Source organism: Phocoena sinus, chromosome 14 (assembly GCF_008692025.1).
Source record: "Phocoena sinus isolate mPhoSin1 chromosome 14, mPhoSin1.pri, whole genome shotgun sequence".
In the NCBI taxonomy this organism is placed as follows: Eukaryota; Metazoa; Chordata; class Mammalia; order Artiodactyla; family Phocoenidae; genus Phocoena; species Phocoena sinus.
Window position 1 is genome coordinate 78,517,333 of NC_045776.1, and position 16,792 is coordinate 78,534,124.

Below are 16,792 nucleotides of genomic sequence, written 5' to 3' on the forward strand. Positions count from 1 at the left end.
TCCTGGAAGTAGTGGTTGGGTCAAGCCTAATCCATTTTCCTAAATCTTCCATGCAGAAATGAGGGCTGAATTCCAATCTGAGATGCCAAAGCCTCCCCTTCTGCTACTGTCTGAGGAGCAAGAAGGGGCTCCCTGGTGCCCAGAAGGGTCTGGTGTTGGCCCGGGGTCTCTCGTGGAATGGGGACGAGGCCTGACGTTCCAGAGGGCCCTGGTGTCTGTGAAACCGGAGGACACCTGTGCTATGGACTGAACGTTTGTATCCCCCAAAATTCACATGCTGAAGCCTGTCCCCAGTGTGATGGCATCTGGAGGTGGGGCCTTCGGGAGGGGATTAGGTCACGAGAGCAGAGCCCTCATGAATGGGATGAGTGCCCTTATAAGGAGAGACCCCACAGAGCTTGCTTCCTCCCTCTCTGTTCTCCACCAAAGAGAGAAGACACACATCTGCCAACCAGAAAGCAGGCCCTCACCAGACACTGCATCTGCCGGCACCTTGATCTTGGACTTCCCTGCCTCCAGAACTGTGAGGAATAAATGTTTGTTGTTAAACCACCCAGACCATGCTACTTTTGTTATAGCAGCCCAAACTGACTAAGACAGCCTGTGTCCTGTTTTCACGAACAAGCCCTACACCAGTCAGGGACCCCCTATGTTTCCAAATGAAGAAGTTTCCTTAACACAAATCATACCACAGTAACTCAGGGAGCTCAAAACACCATTTGAGTTTAGTGATTTTTTTAATGTAAATTCACTTTCATCATAAGAAGACCTTGCATTTATCTCCCTACAGGGCAATAATGAATCTAATCCAACCTCCAATAAACTTAGCCAATGATTAATAAGTCAGTGTTAGATAAAATCATAATAAACCGCAGAGAGTGATAATAATAAAAAAAAAAGCCCCAAAAGTTGTAATGCCACCTTACTCCTCTGAGGTCAAAAGCAAAGACACTTATTGACAAGACTGACATGAAGGAATTATTATTATTTTTGGCCGCACCGTGCAGCACGTGGGATCTTAGTTCCCTGACCAAGGATCGAACCCGTGCCCCACGCGTTGGGAGCACAGTCTTAACCACTGGACCTCCAGGGAAGTCCCGAAGGAATTTTTTTTTTTTCTTATGGGGAAAGGGGGTTCATTATTGAAAAACATCTCTGCCACCACTGACGCTCAGAACTGGATGCCAGAAATTCCATCGCTGCCCCCTCCAAGGAGTGCAGTAATGGTGGAGAGGGGTATGAAGGTGAGGATGCAGTGAGGAAAGAGGCAGGGTCCTGCTGAGGAAGGTAGGTTTGAGAAGGAAGTAGAGGAGAAGGCTCAAATCTTTCAGAAGCAGCAGCAGCCCAGCCCTGGGGCCTCCTAAGACTGCCATCTCAGGGGAGCACAGTTGCCCGGCTCTCCTGAGCCCTGTTGCAGCCACCACAGGTGCTGATGCAGTCCTCCTTATCAAGGAAGTTGTTCTGCTTCCTTCTGCCCCTGCTGTAAGCAAAGGTCTCGCAGAGCCTGGACTTCGCATTGTAGAAGTACCCGATGAACAGGGCCCTGCCAGGGACCCACGTAGGGAGGCTCCAGGCAGAAGGCAGGGTGCAGGGCCTGGGCCTGGTTGCTGTTTTCACCCCCTGGGGTGCTGGCCACCAGGGTGCCCAGGAAGACTAGAAGGGCTGCAGAGAGGCAGAGCTGGCTCATCTTCGTGGCCTTGCAGGAGGGCTTCTCCCGAAGGAATTATTAATTACCGTTTGACAGCTGGAGTGAGGGAGGCCTGTTGGCACCCGCCCATGGGCTCACAGTGAGAACCAATCAGAACTGGGCCAAACTGGGCGACATTTTTTGATACACCCACATTCATTCCTGGCCATTCAGCAATTCATCCATGGCATCTCCAGACCCAAAAACACTGCATTCGCAAATTCCATAAGCCTTAAGAGCTGGTGGAAAACGTACAAACCATCCAAAAATCTAGACGTGTCCTTGAAGCCTCTCTTTCCTTCATCCTCCACTTCTAATCCACCAGCAAATCTTGCAGGTGTACCTCCAAAATATTTTCTGAACCTGTACATTTTCACCAAGGTCAGTGCTGCTACCCTGACTCTGGCCACTAATATCCTACACCGCCGATTGGCTTCCTTGTGTGGTTTTTTGTTTGTTTGTTTTTAGTTTCTTTAAGTTCTTTTAAAATTAATTTTTATTGGAGTATAGTTGCTTTTGGTTTCCTTGTTTCTTATTTTACCAGCCATTCTTGAGACCGCACACATCCATTCTCCACGTGTAATTCAAATGATACCACATCCCTGCTTGCTTACAGCTCCAGGAGTTCCTCCTGCACCCAGAATAAAATCCCAATTTTTGACCAGGTGTATTAGTGTCCTGGGGCTGCCTTAACAAAGTAAGTCAAACCAGATGGCTTAAAACAACAGAAATTGATTCTACCACTGTTCTGGAGGCCAGAAGTATGAAATCAGGTGCTAGGAGGGCTGTACTCCTCCGAAGGCTCTAGGAGAGAACCCTTCCTTGTCTCTTCCCTGGCTGCTGGTTATGGCCGTCCATCTTTGGCATTCCTTTGCTTGCAGCTACATTACTCCAATCTCTGCTTCTGCCACAGTACGACATTCTCCCTGTGTCTCTGTCTTTGCATGCATTTTCCTCTTCTTATAAGGATACCAGTCAATTTTAATTAGTGCCCACCCTAATGACCTCATCTTAAGTTGATTATATCTGCAAAGACCCTATTTCCAAATAAGGTTACGTTCACAGGTATCGAGGGTTAGGATTTCAACCTATCTGTCTGGGGGACACAATTCAACCCATAACACCAGTCCTACCCGGCCCCACATGGTCTGGCCCTGCCTTCCATGTCTCACATGTCCTGCCCTCTCACACCCAGGGTTCCCACCACACCAGCCTTCTCCTCATCCACACACGCACCATGTTCAACCCATCTTGCACTAGTCCAATTTCTGCCTGGATCCCTCTCTCTTATCTTCATGTGACTGGCTCCTACGTATCATTCAGCTTCAATGTCACTCTTTCCAAAAGCTCCTCTCTGACCCACCAATGTAAAGTGTTTCAGAGGATCTGATCGCATCACCCCATCTCAATTCTCTGCACAGCACCTGTCACTCTGAAACTGCCTGATGCATTTGCTTACCTGCTTATTGTCTGTCTTCTCCTACTAGGATGTCAGCTCCACACGGGTAGAGACCTTCTCTGACCTGTCCATTCTTGTGGCCCAGTGCCTAGAATAGTGCCTGGCATTGGGCTCTCAATAAATACATATTGACTAAAGGAATGAGTAAATAATTTATAAATGAGAAAATCAGGGAGCAATAGTGATCACATGGGTATTTCTACTCAATGACACACCCTGGGTATAGAATGTGGATATCCCTCTAAACCAGTGACCAATAAATTTTTCTGTAGGGGTCAGAGAGTAAATATTTTAGGCCCTGCAGGACATACAATCAGTGTCACAGCCACTCAGCTCTGAGGTTGTAGCACTAAAGGCAGTCAGAGATAACATGGGAATGAATGAGTGTTGCTGTGTTCAAATAAGACCTTATTTACGGACACCGAAATGTGAATTTCATATAATTTTCACATGTCACAAATATCATTCTTCTTTTGATTTTTTTCAACCGTTAAAAATGTAAAAAAAAATTTGTCACTTGCAGGCCATACAAAAATAGCAACAGGCTAGAAATGGTCCACAGGTTACGATTTGCCAACCCTTGCTCTAAATTCATGCATATATATCGACAGACATGATAGACTGATTTAGGAAAGACAGTAGTAACAGTAGCTCATACCAAGCCCTGCATTTAGCGCTACAGCATAAGAGCATATACCTGATAAGGTATGCAATGCATTGTCCCCAATTAACAAATAAGAAAAACCAAAGCTACTGAAAAACAGAGTTATTAAGCTACTTACTTACTCAAGGTGACCTAGCCTTAGGATCGGAACTCAGTCAGTCTGACTTGATTATGTTATACTCTGACTTTGTTGTATAATAAAATGAGATTGATAGCGAGGATGATATTAACAAGCTAACTAGTATGCCAGGGGCCATTTACAGCACTGTATATAGATAAACTGGGATCTATTCCTCACAGCAATTCTATGAGGCAAGAATCCCTTTTATCTCCACTATACTGATGAGGAAATAACAGGTATGAGAGGTCATTTAGCTTGCAGGTAGCGGAGCCCAGAATGAAACCCAGGCCATTGACTCCAAAGGCCTCCTCGGGTCCCAGGCTCTGAGCGCCACGCCAGCCAGTCTCAGTCCCCACCCGCCACTTACTGGCCACCTGCAGCCACACCTGGAACCACCGAGTCTCGTTCAGGACCTCCCAGCAGGTGTAGTTCCCTTCATCCTGCAGGCTCAGCGCCTCCATGTGCAGGGAGCTGGCATTCACCAGAGAGAAGCGTGGTTGGGCTGGCGGGAGGCTGGAATTGGAGGACAGGAGGAAGACAGGCTCCGAGTCATTGCGGTACCAGGTTATGAGGCCCCTCGGTCCCAAGATGTTGCCACAGCACAGCGTGATATTCTCGTGAACTTCTCCAATGACGACAGCCTCCAGTCCTGAGTGAGGAAAGGTCAGGCTGTTACCACCTTTTTTTTTTTTTTTGCGGTACGTGGGCCTCTCACTGTTGTGGCCTCTCCCGTCGCGGAGCACATGCTCCGGACGCGCAGGCTCAGCGGCCATGGCTCACGGGCCCAGCCGCTCTGCGGCATGTGGGATCTCCCTGGACCGGGGCACGAACCCGTGTCCCCTGCACCGGCAGGCGGACTCTCAACCACTGCACCACCAGTTAAGCCCCACCTTTCTTGAACTCCCTTTTTGCACAGTCCCTCTGCACTAAGATTTTTTTAAAACCAGGCATGTGTTTTTGAGATGCAATAACACACAGAGCCCCACCCTGTCGGGATAATTGGCCGGTACCTGACAGTAATGAACTTGTGGTGAATCACAGTTGCAAACAGCCCTAATAACCCCCTCCCCCACTATCCATGCCCTGCACAATGTCACTCTGTGGCACCCTCCCACTCTGACTCTGGCAGGGCCACGTGACTTGCTCTGGTCAAAGGGGTGTTAGTAAATGCGGTTCAAGCAGAGGCTTACAAAGCACTGGTGTAATTGGGCTTGCTCACGCTCACCTTCCGCCACCACCCTGAGAAGGACATGCCTAGCTTATGTGCCAGGGGGAGGATGACAACTATATGGTGCAGTCCCCAGTTGTCTCAATCCTCCCAGCTGTGGCCATTCTAGATCAGTCTTCAGCCACTCAGTGGACGCCCAGACATGTGAGTGAGCCCAGGCAAGAGCAGCAGAGCCAACTGACCAACCATGCCAGACCCTTGAGCAATAAGCACTTATTGCCATTTTGTCATTGTTTGTTATGCAGCATTGCTGTGGTAATAAATAACTGATACAGGACCCCAGTGGTTTTATTTGCCTAGCAATCCAGAAGAGGGGAAGGAAGAGGGCTTTGGCTTTGTTCCCTCTTTCCTGCTGCTCGCTCTGTCTCTCTCCATCTCGAGTCCAGTGCAAGACCTCTCAGCAGCTCCAGGCAAGAACAAGCTCACGGTGAGGACTTTGGGGCATGCTCTGTGCCAGGCACTGGGGAGCTAATGGTGGGCAAAACAGAGACCACCAGGATCTCACAGTCTAGTGGAGAAAACAGACAATAAATTGGCAATTACAATGCAGTGTGATAAATAACACAACAGTGGCTCAGAGAAGGGGCTCCTAAGTCCAGCTGTGGTTTTTGTCAAGGAAGCTTCCTCCAGGAAGCCATACTGAGATCTGATGGACAGGAAAGAATTAGCCAGGTGAAGGTGAAGCTGGGGTTCCCAGGCAGAAGGAAAAGCCCAGATCAGCAGCAGCACTGTTAGAAATGCAGATTATCAGGTCCCACCCAGAACATCTAAATCAGAAACAAACCAGGGGTGTGGGGTGGAAGGTAGAACTTTGCACTTTAACAAGCCCTCCAGGTGATTCTGATGCTCATTCAAGACTGACAAATGCTGGGACTTCCCTGGTGGTCCAGCAGTTAAGACTCCCGCTCCCAGTGCAGGGAGCCTGGGTTTGATCCCTGATCAGGGAACTAGATCCTACATTCCACAACTAAAAGATCCCGTGTGCTGCAACTAAGATCTGGCACAACTGAATAAACGTTTTTTAAAAATTAAAAAAAAAAAAGACTGACAAATGCTAAGGCAATTGATTTGGCATAAGACTGCCACCAGGTAAACAGAAGCGAATGCAGCCAGTTTTGCTGAGAAGTGTCACAATTTTCCAGCCCCCTCCACAATCAGTGCCCAAATACAAGGTCTCTTACTCATGCTGTCACATTCAATAGATGAGAGACGTGTGATGCAAAGAAGGGAAGTGGGCTGGCCCAAAGTCCTACAATGAGACGGGAGCAGCATGCAACTAGAGTCTAGATTTCTCCATTCAGTTCTTTTCCCACCACATCAGAAGTTTTCAAAGTATGTGAATATATTGGGGTTTTGTGAAAGATGATATTTCATTACAAAATAAACTGCCTTCAACAGTGGTATTGGGACAATCAGATTTCCATATGCAAAAGAATGAAGTTGGATCCCTTACCTCACATCATATACAAAAATTAACTCAAAATCAGGAGTCCCCTGGCGGTCCAGTGGTTAGGACTCAGCGCTTTCACTGCCACGGCCCAGGTTCAGTCCCTGGTCAGGGAACTAAGATCCCACAAGCCGAGTGGCAAGGTCAAAAAAAAAAAAAAATTAACTAAAAATAGACCATAGATCTATATGTAAGAGCTAAAACTATAAAATTCTTAGAAAAAAAACCCAAAAGAATAAATCTTTGTGATTTTGGGTTAAGCGATGTTTTCTTAGATATGATACCAAAAGTAAAGTGACAAAAGAAAAATAGATCAACTGGACTTCATCAAAATTAAAACTTTTGTGCTGCAAAGGACACCACCAAGAAAGTGAAAAGACCTTTCCAGCGGTGACGATCTACCCATGAAAACATGCTTCTCGCAAAGGATCTCCTTCATCCCTCTCTGGAAGAGGAGAAGAAGAAACACAAGAAGAAGCGCCTGGTGCAGAGCCCCAGTTCCTATTTCATGGACGTGAAATGTCCAGGATGCTATAAAATCACCACCATCTTTAGCCATATGCACAGACAGTAGTTTTGTGTGTTGGCTGCTCCACTGTCCTCTGCCAGCCTACAGGAGGAAAAGCAAGGCTTACAGAAGGATGCTCCTTTAGACGGAAGCAGTATTAAAAGCGCCCTGAGGGAGGAGATATAGGGATATATGTATATGTATAGCTGATTCACTTTGTTATAAAGCAGAAACTAACACACCATTGTAAAGCAATTATACTCCAATAAAGATGTTAAAAATAAATTAATTAATTAAAAAAAAGGAAAAGCACCCTGAATCAAGATGAATGGGAAACCATCCCAATAAACACAGTTTGGATACAAAAAAAAAAAAAGTGAAAAGATAACCCACAGACTGGCAGAAAATATTTGCAAATCACATCTGAGAAGGGATTTGTATCCAGAATATATAAAGAACTCTCACAACTCAACAAGAAGAAGACAAATAATACATTTTAAAAATGGGCAAAGGATTTGAATAGACATTTCTCTAAAAGTTAGACAAAAGGTCAATAAGCACATGAAAAGATGCTCATCATTAGTCACTAGAGAAAGGCAAATCAAAACCACAGTAAAGGGCTTCCCTGGTGGCGCAGTGGTTGAGAGTCCCCCTGCAGATGCAGGGAACAGGGGTTCGTGCCCTGGTCTGGGAAGATCCCACATGCTGTGGAGCGGCTGGGCCCATGAGCCATGGCCGCTGGGCCTGTGCGTCCAGAGCCTGTGCTCCGCAGCGGGAGAGGCCACGGTGGTGAGGGGCCCACGTACAGCAAAAAAAAAAAAAAAAAAAACCATGGTAAGATACCTAACACTTCACACCCACTAGAATGGCTAAAATCAATGACAATAACAAGTGTTGACAAAGATGTGGAGAAACTGGAACCATTATACATTGTTAATAGGATTTTTAAATGGTGCAGCTACACTGGTAAAGAGTTTGGCATTTCCTCACAAGGTTAAAATTATCATATGACTCAGCAATTCCACTCCTAGGTGTATATCCAAGAGAAATGAAAACATATCTACACAAAAACTTGTACATGCATGCTCACAGTTATTCATAACAGCCAAAAGGTGGAAACAACCCAAATGCCCATCAACTGATGAATGGATAAATAAAATGCGGTATATCCATACAACGGGAATATTATTAGGCTATAAAAAGGCCGAGTGCTACAGCATGGATGAATCTTGAAAACACTATGCTAAGTGAAAGAAGGCAGTCATAAAAGACAACATATTGTGTGATTCCACTTATATGAAATGTCCAAATAGGCAAATCTATGGAGATAGAAAGTAGATTAGCTATTGTCTAGAGCTGGGGAAGTGGCTTGTCTGGGGATGGGGGCAGGTAGTGACGAGTGACTGTTTAATACTTAAGTAGTGGGCTTCTCTTTGCAGTGATGAATTAGTGTTCTGGAATTAGTGGTAATGGTTACATAATCTTGTGAATATACTAAACACCACTGAATTGTACAGTTTAAAAGGGTGAAGTGTATGGTATGTAAATTATATCTCAATTAGGTTGTTATAAAAAAATTAGGGCTTCCCTGGTGGCGCAGTGGTTGAGAGTCTGCTTGCCGATGCAGGGGACGCGGGTTCGTGCCCCGGTCTGGGAAGATCCCACATGCCGCGGAGCAGCTGGGCCCGTGAGCCATGGCCGCTGAGCCTGCGCGTCCGGAGCCTGTGCTCCGCAACGGGAGCGGCCACAACAGTAAGAGGCCCCCATACAGCAAAAAAAAAAAAAAAAAAAAAAAAAAAAAAAAAAAAAAAAAAAAAAAAAAAATTAACTACTACCTGCCTTTGGAATACCTTCCCTTTCATAAAAGAAAGAGTAACAGTTATCTGTATTTGGCCTTTTGTCTGGCTGGAAGGGGCTCCCTCTGAAAGATCAGTCGGCCTGGAGCCACAGGACGTTCTGACTTTTTCCCCATTTTGGCCACACCATTCCCCAAAGCCAGGGCAAGATGGAAAAAAAAAATTCTAAGCCACTTGCTGGAAGGCAGAAAATGTCACCTAATGCTAGAGATTCTGAAACAGCAAGAAACGCTTCTGAACAATCACTTTAAAAAGCAAGTGAGAATTATTTTCAAACAATTAGGCCTGGGGACCCAAGTTCTCAGTGGCAATACCCACTGAGGAGAGAAGTACGGGAGAATTACAGATGCAACGTGTGTTCACGAGATCTGCAGACCTGCCCCTTCCCCGGCTCCTTGGCAAAAGCCCTGGCGAAACTTTAGTCTTGGAACTTGAGCTAACACTGTCTTCTCCTCCAAGGAGTAGAATGACATAACCACAAAATACACCATTTTAAGGCATTTCACTTCTCCTGGCTTTGCTCACTCCATTCTTTTTAACCACTGAAAGTGACCTTAGAGATCCTTCAGTCCTAAGGGCTGGGTTAACGGTGAGGGCAGGCCAAGTCAGGGCTCAGTGGAGAAGAATTACAGTCATAAATTAGTGATGTCTGACATGGACAAGGAATGAGTGGTCCCTGAGGGTGCACTAGTTCCATGATTGATCATCCTAAACCCCCTCATTTTACAGTTGAGAAAATTGAGGTTCAGAAAGATTAAGTGATTTACTTAAGGTCCCACACAAGCCATTGTGAGAGCTGGGACTGCTATTCAGGTCTTCAATGCTCCAGGTCACAGGAATTTACTCTGGTCTCCCAACCAGAAGGGTGAGACAATAAGACACAGTAACAGTTTGTGTTACTAGAAGTCGTCCACCAGTTGTCCAGAGGGTCCCCGAAGGTCCCCCAACCTTAAATTCAGAATACGGACTAAAGGAAGGGGCAACAGAAACAACCATTTCCCAGCGCTGCCTTCATATTATCATTTACAGAGTTGACATTGTACCCAAACATTTATTTTTTTTTCCTACCAACCTTTCCCCAGGAATGACCCCAGGTTTACAACCTGAGGTGACAGTGGGGGGCATGAACATTGTCCAGAGTTAAATGACAGGAGAAAGACAATATTTTCCCCCCAGACAACTTCCGACTTGAAAAACAAAGAAAAAAAATACAAAGGTATAGTACAGGGATCTCTACTTAATGATCTGTGGTGACCTAAACGGGAAGGAAATCTAAAAAAGAGTGGATACGTGTATACTTATAGCTGATTCACTTTGCTGTACAGCAGAAACTAACACAACATTGTAAAGCAACTATACTCCAATAAAAATTAATAAAAAATATAAAAGTTTAAAATATAAAATAAAAAACCAAAAATACATCAAGCAAGGCAAGCCTCCTGGCACTGTACACAAAGGTGAACTTGGCCTGGGCATCAAAATAACTGGGCATGGCAGTGGAGGAAGTCTCCCTGCGAGGTGAGCTGCAGCCAGTTCATTCCAGTACAGATTTCAGCTCAGGGTTCTGATGTCCCGAGGCCCTTGATATTCACAGTGCGGTAAACGCTGCACACAGCTGGGGAAAAGGGAATACACAATCACCTTTAACTTTCAGGGTCGGCCAGTTGGAGGCCGTGCGTCCGCTTCTCCTCCTCACAGCACAGTGACCACTAAGTATATGCCTGGAGGGGCCAGCAGGTCATGTCCATGGCTGTAGTGGGCCAGGGGTAAGTACTGCAGCAGGGAGAGGGGGAACCAATTTGCAGTCACCTGCCCTAGATGAAAATGGGTAACCACTGCTCAGTTCCACGTGGGAAAGCAGGCCATGTGCTGCCAGATCCTCAGAGTTTTCCATTTAAACGAGAAATCTAGCTCATGAGAAATTTTACTATTTTTAAATAATTGCTAAAAACAAAGCAAAATAAAAACATGGGAGAGCCTCACAATTAGGAAGTTTTGGCACTTGCTGCTAGGAAGCTCGGGGTAGGGCGGGCAATTCCTCTAGGAACCTACAAGAGATCAGCTGGGTGTGCTGGACTGGGTAACCCTGAAAATAGGACTCTGCAAGTATTCTGGGAAACTGCATCTCCTTTCCCTCAACCCGAGTCCTCTCACATGCATTCGCTGGTGAATTAAATTCAAAAGTAATTTTTCAATCTTTTTAAAATTCTATATGTTTTTGTAAGCAACCCTCTATTCCTTATTGTTGCAAGGCAGAGCAGAGATGAACCATTTAAGACCTTTCGCCAACCATGTCAAGTGTAAGAGGCAATGTCAAGTGTAGGGGAAGTTTTCTGTAAGTCTGAAATTATTTCAAAGTAAAAGTTTTGCTTTGTTTTGTTATTTAAGTGAAGGAGAAAAGCACAACTTTGCGACAGTCCACACAGGTCGGCTTGCAGGAGTGTGTAGGGAAACCCACAGGTTACAGGTGCAAGCTCAACCTTGGGCAGAGGGAGGAGAGGAAAATAAAGGAGACTCGAGATTGAGAACCATCGCAGCACGTAAAACCAGAACGCGAATTTACATCCGACGCTTAAAAAAAATAAAAATAAATATTTTACGCCTCTTCAATTTTCCCATCTTCAAAACTCCCATCTTCGATTTCCCCAATTTTCCCATCACCTCTCCGCAGGCCCCTCGAGCCTCGCCGGCTGCCCACTCCAAGGGTGGGGATGTCTCGCCTTCTATCAAGAGTCCAGGAAAATTCCTTCCTGCAAAAAGCCAAGCTGCAAGCAGGAAACTCACGATCCTCCCGGGGCGACTTCGGGGCCGCGGCACAACTGGATCCGGCAGAGTCGGAGGGAACTGGACTCTCCAGCTCTTCCTCCCCACCGTTGACTGGCAAAACTCAACTTTTCCCTCCAGATCACAGCCCCTTACCTGCGGCGACCCAGCGGGTCAGTAGCGCCCCGAGGCAGACGAGGACCCGGGGCTCGGACGCCCGGACGCCTGCGGCCATCTCGCCCCAGATGCGGGCAGGGGCCCCTCGGGAAACGCAGGCTCCGGCTTGGCTGGGTGGGCGCCCCCAAGGACTCCGGCCCCTGGGGTGGTACTGAGTGCTCCTCCCAGGTCCTCGGAACGACAGAGTAACTCCACTTTCCGCAACCCCCAGGAAGGATGCTTGGGGTGAGCCCGATGTCACAGGCTGGGAGCTGCTCTGGGCTCCGAGAGCGATTCTCTCTCCCGAGCGCCCGGCCCGGGGTGGGAGGGCGCACCCCGCCCCCTGCGCCCGCCACCCACTCCCGCTGGCGGAAAACAACAGGAGCTGGGCTCCCTCCCGCCCATCCAGGCGGGAGCCCAACTTCCTCTACCTTGGCCCGGGAGGAGGGCTTTACGCAAAGGGCGCACGCCGGGGCGCGCCGAGCCGGGTCGGGGCAGGCCTGGGGAGGAGCACAGAAGCTGGGCCCTCCCCGAGCCCACTCAGCCGGGCTGGGCCGGGCAAAGGCGTGCGGCTGCTGCAGGACGGCACCCTCGCCCCGGCCCGCCGGCTGCTACCTCCCGGGCGCTCCGGCTGCGGCACCCGGAGGAGCGTCGCGAGCTGGAGGGGTCGGCTGCCAAGGGGCAGAATTCAGGGTCCCCTCGGCTTAGCTGTTCTAGGGATTCTTAGGTGTTTTCCTGTGCCCCGGGCGGACGCCAGGGCCGCCATCGCTGCCTTTCTCTACCCTTTGCAGAAGGAAGGCAAGTCTAGAGCAGGAGAAAGATGATCCCTTAGACCTTCTAGCCAAGAGCAGGCACGAGACTCTGGTCCTCCGGTTAACTGGCTGAGACCACACAGTAAGAGCCAGGGCAGCGGAACTGGGTTCCGGGAGCTTTTTTGTTTTTCCTTTTTAGTTCCCCCACCCCCATCCAGTCTGGTTCCCAGAGAACTTCATTCCCAGCCTAAAATCCCCCTCTTCCTGCCACACCCCCATCCCAGCCTTCTGTCCTAGGGAAAACACGGTTATGATATACTCAGGAAGAGCTGATCCTTGAAACAGCCCTACCAGAAACTTCCTCTTGAAAAAAACAAAACTGCAACTAATAGAGTGAAATATTAACTGTAGACTCTAGGAAGTGGATATGTGAGTGTTCCCCTTCTTTGGATTTTTCTATGTTTGAACATTTCCCCCTCATCTCATCATAAAATGTTGGGGAAAAAACAAACAATGCTATTAAGAAAATCATTTAATCTGTTGCCCAAAGGCCCCTTACTGAAATACGTTTTCCATGAGGAAATCCTCTTGAAACCACTAAAAGTGTATGTTCCACCCATGAACTGAGCCATGATGCTGCACACTTCCTTTTTTTCCTCTTCTGCTCAATGATTTTACCTCTTCAGCCAGCTCCTCAAAGTTTTCCTCCTTCCTCTCCCCCTTTTGTTTCTGTTTTTCATCTTTTACTTGGTGATGGAAAGTGAAGTATGTCCAGGACGCACTGTCCTGTCTTCCCCGTGCCCGGCACCTCGGTTACCACCCAATATGTATTTGTTAAATAGACCAATGAAAGTTGATTGGTTTTGATATTGAAGCTGCTCAAGCTTTCCTGACAAACACCTCACATCCTCACCTGAAGTTAACAAGACATAAGTAAAATTAATAAGTGGCAAGTTTTCAGCTGAGGGTCTGGAATTTTCTGTGACCCTACTGGTGCCTCACAGGGGGACTTGATCAGAGCACACCCTCCTGGTATATTTGCTGAACCAAACGGACAGTCTCTTGACCAGTTCTCCACTCCTACAAGGATCAACCTCCCACAAGATATTTTACAACAGTGATTAGAGCACCTCACATTTGCATAGCTGGGGCCTTTTTCTAAAGCAGTTTTAGAAACTTAATATCACTGGGCCTCCCTCCAACCCTTGGACCTAAAGAATCATTCAATCCCATTTTACAAGTGAGAAACCCACAGCTAGGAAGTTAAGCTCCAGGTCACAAAGCCGGTTGGTGGTAAAGCCAGGTCTGGAACCCATGTCTGTCTGACTCCAATTCCTGCCAAACCAAGTTCCAATCTTGTCACTTACACAAAGGCTGCCATGGTCTTGTCTACTTGAAAGAAAAATGTGGAATGTAAAAGTTGTGAGTTAAGTTGTATTTCGAGACCTTACTGAGGACCACAGCCCCAGAGACAGTCTCTCAGGTAGCTCTGAGGAACCACTCGAAGAGGTAAGGTACAATCCAGGATGTATATGATCTTTTTCGCTGGGAAAAACATGTAGTCAAGCATCAAAAGATTACTGATAACAACAAAGAACAGACATCTTAAGTTAATGATTTTAGCAGTTTTCTATGTATGGAAAGATGCAAGAATTTGGGGTCATTTGAAATTTTTCCTTAGATATGCATCTTAACCATTTAGGGGCCTGTATATCCAAAGCACAGAATGTTTCTTGTTTTTCTCCATCCTGAATTCCCCGGAGGTTGCACTGTTGTGGGCCACTGCAGTGGCTAGCGGCTTGATCCTTGTAGAACTGGAATGGCAGGCAATATTTTTTTCTTTATAGCCTGGATGTTTTGGATGTCACCAGACCAGCAGACATGGGCATTTCCCTGAGCAGGGCTCAAAGGAAGCCTCCAGACCACTCAGTGTGGGACAGAGCTGGCCCAGGAAGCACCCACTCTCTCTGGTTTGGGGAAGGCTGTTGCTGACTCTGAGACAGGACTTGTTAGGAAGTGCCCTGCCGTAACATCCAGTTGTGTTTCAGGCCACTCTGGACAGTGGAAAATGCCCTACCTAGAACAGTGACATTGGGGGTGAGTTGGGGGTTCACTGTGGGGTCTCTAGCAAGGTAGGGGTCTTTCAAAGCCCTAGTTTCACCTATCTGCACCTTATAGTCAATGTTTACCTCATGGGATGGCCGGGAAGATAAAGTAAGGGACTCAAAAGTCTTTAAAGCATCGCTTTGGGGTCTGTCATTTGAGATGCGCCCCAACAGAACCTATCAGGACTCCGAAATCCTGCAATCAGATATTAAACATGAGGCTCAAACACCTCTCAGCTCAGGCTGCTACACATGGCTGTTTTTGTTTTGTTTCATTTTCACCTCCCAAGAATTGAAAAAACTTACTCTATTTTAGGTGCTTTGTATCCATTCATTCATTACCCTTCCCAATTGACATATGGCTCAGAGTGGCCAATTTACATCTCAAGTAAATGGGGGAGGCTGGATTTGAACCGAGGTCTGAGGGGGTGTCATCTTTTTTTTTTTTTTCTTTTGGCCATGCCTGTGCAGCATGCAGGACCTTAGTTCCCCGACCAGGGATCGAACCCGTGCTCCCTGCATTGGGAGCACAGAGTCTTAACCACTGGACCGCCAGGGAAGTCCCATGAGGCGGTGTCATCTTGATCAGTCTTGGTGGGAGGAATGGGGTGGGGCTCCTGCCTGACTCCAGAGCCAGCGCTCCTGCAGCCTGGGTCTTTGAAGCCATCCAGCCACCTATTATTTCTGCCCCACTACTCCTCTTGCCAAGTCCCCTCCCTAGAGGTAATGCTGAAAGGTTTCTTAGCAACAACGTGCTTCTCCCATTCAACCTCTCCTGGGGGCTCAGAAAGGGCGGGCCAGTTGGGAACAGCTCAGATAGCAGCCTGGCCCCTCAGGTCCAGCTCTAGACCCCTCACTTCAAGAATTACTGAGAGGTCTGTCTAGTGGGATGCCTACCGTGTGCTATAAAACTATAGAACTAGAACTATGGAGGGGGAATAAAAAGGGAGATTGGGATTGACATATACACACTACTATATATAAAAGATAATGGAAACCTACTGTATAGCACAGAGAACCCTATTCAGTGCTCTGTAATGACCTATATGAGAATGGAGTCTAGAAGAGAGTGGATATATGTATATGTACATATACCTGATTCACTTTGCTGTACAGGCAGAAACTAATACAACATTGTAAATCAACTATACTCTGATAAAAAATTAATTAAAAAAAGAAGCATTACTAGGAGGTGGATGTCAAAATCCTACTCATGCCTTCTTGGATGGGCCGGGGACCCACAGGCTGGTGCCTCAGAAACCAGGGGCAACAAAATCAACCTGCCTTCTTCTCTGGAGAAGAAAGCCTGCTAACCCTTCCCTAAACACCACCTTCTCTCACCTCTCCTCTGCCTTCTGCCCAGAAGAAAAGAATTGAGGTGCAGGTGCTGTAGCAAGAAAGTTCTAAATCAAGCGAAGTTCCAAAAAGAAGCTGGCTGGGGGACTTCCCTGGTGGCCCAGTGGTTAGGACTCCACACTTTCACTGCTGGGGCCCTGTGTTCCATCCCCCGTCTGGGAACTAAGATCCCGCAAAGGTGCGGCCAAAAACAAAGCTGGCAGGATGAGATGGGAAAACGAAAAATACAGAGTTGCGAAATGAATCTATTTTTGACCAAAGCCCAGCGTCTCCTCTCTGGACTCAAGACCAAGAGCTTGAAGTTCAGTGTCTCCAAGTGACAAAGAACCACGGGACTTGGAAGCAGATCCACCCTCAGAAGATAAAATGCTGCTTACTGAGGCATGAGGAAAGTGATCATCCAGTGCCCTGAGAAATGGGCAACCAGCAGCTGAAAAGAGATGCATGGCTCACTCATCCTAAAGGATGAAAGGAGCCCAGCCTGTGCTGGTGAATGTGGAACCACAGATGCTCAGCTGGTGGCAGTGAGGGTGATTGTAGTGTCCGCCAATTTCCACGGTGTAAATATGTCCACGACAACCAATTACAAGTTATCACTGTGAAGTTACTGAACTATAGGCACAGTCAGCTCTCCAGAGCCAGTACCTCTGGAACAGACCACTTTCCCCCCATAAGACGACTCCAAGGTGG

General features: G+C 47.3%; 1 protein-coding gene and 1 pseudogene across 3 annotated transcripts in view; one reads left to right on the top strand and one right to left on the bottom strand.

Moving 5' to 3' along the window:
- The window catches only part of VSIG10 (V-set and immunoglobulin domain containing 10), a 36,807-nt gene extending 24,589 nt beyond the window's left edge, over window positions 1–12,218 (bottom strand). For 2 of the 3 annotated variants that reach the window (XM_032603546.1, XM_032603545.1), the window contains exons 1-2: window positions 11,890–12,218; window positions 4,299–4,580 (exon numbers count right to left, since the gene is read on the bottom strand). In XM_032603546.1, the coding sequence (XP_032459437.1) occupies window positions 4,299–4,580; window positions 11,890–11,968 (361 nt within the window). In that variant the 5' untranslated portion in view covers window positions 11,969–12,218. The remainder of the gene's footprint in view (window positions 1–4,298; window positions 4,581–11,889) is intronic. The other variant, XM_032603547.1, reaches the window with a different exon arrangement.
- LOC116739269 lies at window positions 7,019–7,275 on the top strand (annotated as a pseudogene).
- Window positions 12,219–16,792: the final 4,574 nt, after the last annotated feature.